The 5,000-nt window shown below is 40.9% G+C and overlaps 2 protein-coding genes and 1 long non-coding RNA gene across 5 annotated transcripts in view; 2 read left to right on the top strand and 1 right to left on the bottom strand.

The window, feature by feature from the left end:
- Positions 1–380: 380 nt before the first annotated feature.
- On the top strand, positions 381–992 carry LOC117482928 (ladderlectin-like). The gene has a single exon (XM_034131176.1). The coding sequence runs from the start codon at positions 442–444 to the stop codon at positions 922–924; it is 483 nt and encodes a 160-aa protein (XP_033987067.1). The 5' UTR covers positions 381–441; the 3' UTR covers positions 925–992.
- LOC117482929 (ladderlectin-like) overlaps positions 408–5,000 on the top strand; it is a 10,031-nt gene continuing 5,438 nt past the window's right edge. Inside the window, exon 1 of one of the 3 annotated variants that reach the window (XM_034131180.1) lies at positions 408–431. The gene's annotated coding sequence lies outside the window, so the exon portion shown is untranslated. The remainder of the gene's footprint in view (positions 432–5,000) is intronic. The other 2 variants (XM_034131178.1, XM_034131177.1) reach the window with 2 other exon arrangements.
- LOC117482930 overlaps positions 4,842–5,000 on the bottom strand; it is a 4,835-nt gene continuing 4,676 nt past the window's right edge. The window contains exon 4 of the long non-coding RNA XR_004555944.1: positions 4,842–5,000. This exon is cut by the window's right edge and continues 5 nt beyond it. This is a non-coding gene — a long non-coding RNA (uncharacterized LOC117482930).

Below are 5,000 nucleotides of genomic sequence, written 5' to 3'. Positions count from 1 at the left end.
TCCTACGTAAGCCACCTTCCCACGTGAATCCTACGCAAAGCTTTATAAATGAGGCCCCAGGTCTCGTGCTTTGAATGTCTGAAGAGTTTCCCTCCATGATGGGAAAACGTATCTTGCCCTCGCCCTATCCAAACTGACCTGAGACCCTTCCATAGGTTCATTGAAAAGACCATAAAACCACCTTAAACCCGCGAGTCCTACCTTGAGGGAGATAACGGTGAGCGTGCTGTCCAGCCGAGAGAAAGGTTTTCTGAAACTGCCCGGAAAAACTTTTATAACTTACATTTTATCGGGCACCGGTCATGTGATCACGTCACGTGACAATGACGTCACATTCCCACACATATATAAGAAGCAGCCTGTCACTTGAAACTTCACAATCTCCATCCTCTCCAACGGGTCAGTACAACTTTAACAGACAGAGACGGTGACATCATCATCATGATCATGATCATGCTGGGTTTCCTCTTCCTGTTGGGCCTGGCTCTGGGTGCTGTGTCTTCTTCAGATGAGCTCCATCAAGACACCTGTCCCTCCTACTGGTTCTCCTTCAACGGCCGCTGCTACAAGTACTTCAACACAGAGACGACCTGGGCTGATGCAGAGCTCTACTGTGTGTCCCAGGGAGGCAACCTGGTGTCTATCCACAGCAGAGAGGAAGAGGATTTTGTCAAATTCCTGATCAAAAGCTCTGACTCTAATGAGGGAGCAACATGGATCGGACTCTATGACCTCGCCAAAGAAGGAAGATGGATGTGGTCTGATGGGTGTGCAGCCAAGTATTTCTTTTGGCATACAGGAGAACCAAACAACAGCGGACGAGGTGAAGACTGTGTACTCAACAACTGGAGGGGGAAGTGGAATGATGCGAAGTGTTCAAAAACTTTTCCCTCAGTTTGTGCATCTCGCACAACTTGTCCTTAGCAGCTGAGATGTTGCGTGTTCACCTGTTTTGTTATCATGATAACAATAAAGACACAGATGTAAACTTATATGTGTGTGAACAGAAGTCCTTTTGTCTAACCTTTATTTTCATGAATGTTACATATTCACACTGGTCGCTCCAGGGGTTAATCAAAGGAATGATTTCTACACCTTTTTTAAATATCATCAATTCAGTCCTGCCTTCCTTGCTTGCTTGTTCAACTTTCGGCCAGACAGCCCTTCGTGCCTCCCTGTCTTCTTTGCTGAGGTCTTCTGCAAAGCGTATTTTGGGATGATCCAGGGGCGGATCTAGAACAATATTCATGGGGTGGCAGGAGATTGAGGGGTGGCATCCCCTGGCAGAAGTGTATGCTGATTTAATCGCAGTCAAATCAATCAATGTTAACTTGGAAATCAACAATATTGATATTTGACCTCAATAACAGGTGACATTATTGTGGCACATCAGTAAAGCCTTACATATAAATATAAAAGGTGGCAGACATCATTTAATGAATTTTAACTGAATGAGTTTGTTTCACTCTTAGACCAGCAGGGGTACCAAATCTATGAAGACTGCTGCAATAAGTAAATTAACTGTCTCATCGATTGTCTGAATGAATATGATAACAATCTTATTCCTATCAGCTGTCAATCACTGTTATGATTCACATATTCATTTATTATTGAATAAACTATATTTTTTGGAGGAGTTAATGATGAATGTTCCTCAAGATGCTTGCTCACCCTCCTTCAAATTGGAAAGACAAGTAATTACGATCTATCAAGATTCAAAAGAACAGTTCAGCGCCCCACGACTTTACTGCAAACAGTTACAACCTTGACTTACATCAGAAAGAACAAACATTAAAGAAGTGACTAACTGCATCAGTTAGGGTTAAACGTGTATTCAGCTCAAACACATCGCTGCAGTTATTATCCAGTGGAAAGCCCTTACCTGCTGGCAGTTAAATCAAAGTGGTTACTTTTTTTTGGCAGGGCAGTGTAGGGGGGTTGTCCGGTGCCTTGCTCAAGGGCACCACGGCAGGGCAGGAGGTGAACTGGGACCTCTCCAAGTAGCAGTCAACACTCCATATTTTACGTCTGTTCGGGGACTTGAACCGGCGACCCTACGGCTCACAGTCCAAGCAACAACAAAAACAAAACAACAAAAACAATGTACTTGTATTTGCTGTCGCCAACAGTGTAGATGGGTTACTTACTGCCTTAATATAGTGCATGCACCTGCTAAGGGAGAACAAGATTCACACTCACACTGATCGCCATGCAATCAGGAGCAATTTAGGGTTCATTCTCTTTGTCTCTTAGAGTTCAGGAGAGCCCAACAATGATGGAAATGAAGACTGTCCACAACCAACACGGTTTGATCACACATGGAATGATTTCCATTATTATTCTTATCACTCAGTTTGTGCATCTGGCATAGCTTGTGTTTAGCAAACTGAGATATGACATCTTATTGAGCCAGGTCACTGTTCACCTGTAACTCTGTTAACGTGCCTTTGGCCACAAGACACAGATGTACACTTACTGTGTATGAAAGTCCTGTTTGTGATATATGCAAACATAATGGTTCACTTTGTTAACAAGGAAACAATGCATTATTCATACACTTTGACAGGACATCTCCCCTTTAAGCCAGTCTCCTTAACTGTTGCTGAACAGCAGACAGTGCAGCCTCTAAGTTAGAGAAAAGTGCTGAAGTTTTCAAATGTAGCTTAGTAGTCATTTAGCATCAGGGTACAGGCTTTGCTGGTGTAACATTAAGAAAGTCAAAAGAGTCAGTCTGGATTGCAGAATTCTTTAACATGAGGCACATCATTTCTCTTTATCCCTTTAACTGCCAGCGCCAACCATTTGGTAGAGGCACATTTTGTGTCTTGATATCTTGTTGAAGAAAAAAAAAGTGGTAAGGGTAACTCCATCTGATTCAGACAGCTCTACCCTTTGGTTGACATGTTATGCACAAAGCAACCTCTAGATGTCACTGTGGTTCGAACAGAATGCCCTTCAGCTAGCTTCCACTGAGGAAGTTGGCATGCTAAAAATCACTGCTGAAGAAATCACTCTTTTTGGTCAACTTTTGTAAGGTAACAATATCCTTGTTGACACATTTTAGTGTCAGAGCACTTACTGAACATATTTAGATAACTTGATGCACAAAAAAAGTTTTAACAAGGGTGTAATTATCTTTTTGAAAATATGCTCAACCAAACCGGTCGAATATGGCCTTTTATGGTAAACTAGCAATATGACTTTTTCAGAGTTTCAGAGATGTTTTCCTATAAAATATGGTAAATAAATAGCTAGATTCATGGTAATATTACTAAATCTAGTGAGTCAGAGTGAAAGAGTGATAATAATTTATATAGCACCTTTCATGCATGGCATTCAGCCCAAAGTTGCACACAGATGAGCAAGTTAGGCCAACACAGGATATAGACATTTGCTGTTAGGCCAGTGGTTTCTTGTTAGGCCAATTCAGCATATACAGTACGATGAGCAAGTCTTTCTTTTATTATGAAAAAGACTTAACATGTTTTACAATTATAATTTATCTTTTATGAATAGATCTGGTTGTATATATTGCTCAATTTCCATAAAAGAAACAAATGTATTTCAGTTTGTGTTTTATTTGAGTTTGATGCATACAAATACTGTACTGTATATGATTGTTGAAAATGCACTTTTACTAGAAGGCCAGCTCGACCAGTTGGTACAGGCTCATAAAAACAAAACTGTGTGGTCAGTCAGAAAAAATTATAATTGTTTGTGGTTAGTTGTGGCCCATTTGATAAAAAAATGCAAACAAATCATTTTCCCATAGCTTTTTTCTTGGTCTGGCAGTTAAAGGGTTAATCTGAGAAAGTCTCATTTGAAAGATGCTTTTTGTTAAACCTATTCAGCAATTGTTGGTCAGCAAGATCTCCTAAATCAGAGCTGTGGTCTGTTCCTATTCAGTGTCATAGAAAGGCCTTGTGGCAGTCATTTGACTATTACCCTGTACATTATGCCCACACATCAAAACACATCTCTGCTCACTGTTATTAGAGCATTCGTATTGTACTATCTTCCTGATTGTATTGTATATAGTTTATATTTGTGTTCATGTGCCATGTTTAGAGCTTTAGTAAAGTGCAAGAGCGTTTTCAGAAGGAAACACTTGTGTGCTTTGGAGCTACATGCTGTAATGTTAAAGTACCTGTTGTGCCTTGTGGCCACTGGAGGGCAGCAGAGGAGCAAGTCAGTGCGACATCAGTTGTAAATGAAAAGAAACACAAAGCAACAAGTCTCCCTGAAATGAATACATTATGTTTTATACGATATCCACACAAGCTTATGGTCTGTTTTGCCTAATGTTCATCTTCATTTTGCACAAGCTGGGAATTATTTGTGGTAATGTGGTGGCTCGATGAAATGTTTACAAAGCTTTAGTGTGATGGGCAGCTTGGTCTTCACTTGCTAGAAAGCGTTTTAAAAACAGACCATTATCCCTCCTGATCAACATCTTCTGGAGATTGTAAAGAACATTTGTTTTGGTATGGCAATGTTTAGCACTGCCAATATTTGATTTCATATCATTTACTCCTTGTCAAAAATGTATAGAAGGTTTAGTGCGACATCTCCAGGTGACCAGGTAGTCTGTTTCTGCTTATGTTAAGGTGTGGTTGTGTTTAGTGTTGCCAAGTTCAGTTGACCAATCATATATTAGGCCAACAGTGAAAACACCCTCTCTGATGCATATGTGGTAACTGTGGCTGGGGTCCCCTTTAAATAGCTGACAACACCAACTACTGTTGAGGGGATGGAGGAACCTCTGGACCCTCAATCTAAATTCGAAGTTGCTTTGCCGATGTTGGGGCTTCCCTTCACGAGGACAATAACAGAGGCATTCATGACCAAATAGAATGCAGCTTTATTTCACAAATATACATGTTAACATGTCAATGTTCAGCAGGTGTCAACGGGTAACAGGGTGAACATACTTTACACTATGACATGGTGGGTTTCCCCTCCTCAGATGGGCAGGTCTGGTCCACTAGGTCACAATGCCT

This window comes from Trematomus bernacchii, unplaced genomic scaffold (genome assembly GCF_902827165.1).
Source record: "Trematomus bernacchii unplaced genomic scaffold, fTreBer1.1, whole genome shotgun sequence".
Classification (NCBI taxonomy): Eukaryota; Metazoa; Chordata; class Actinopteri; order Perciformes; family Nototheniidae; genus Trematomus; species Trematomus bernacchii.
The sequence above is the reverse complement of the archived record's forward strand: the minus strand, read 5'-3'. Positions and strand labels throughout refer to the sequence as shown.

Coding starts and splice junctions, on each gene's coding strand:
- LOC117482928 (XM_034131176.1), top strand. CDS start 442: ATGATCATGATCATGCTGGGTTTCCTCTTCCTGTTGGGCCTGGCTCTG.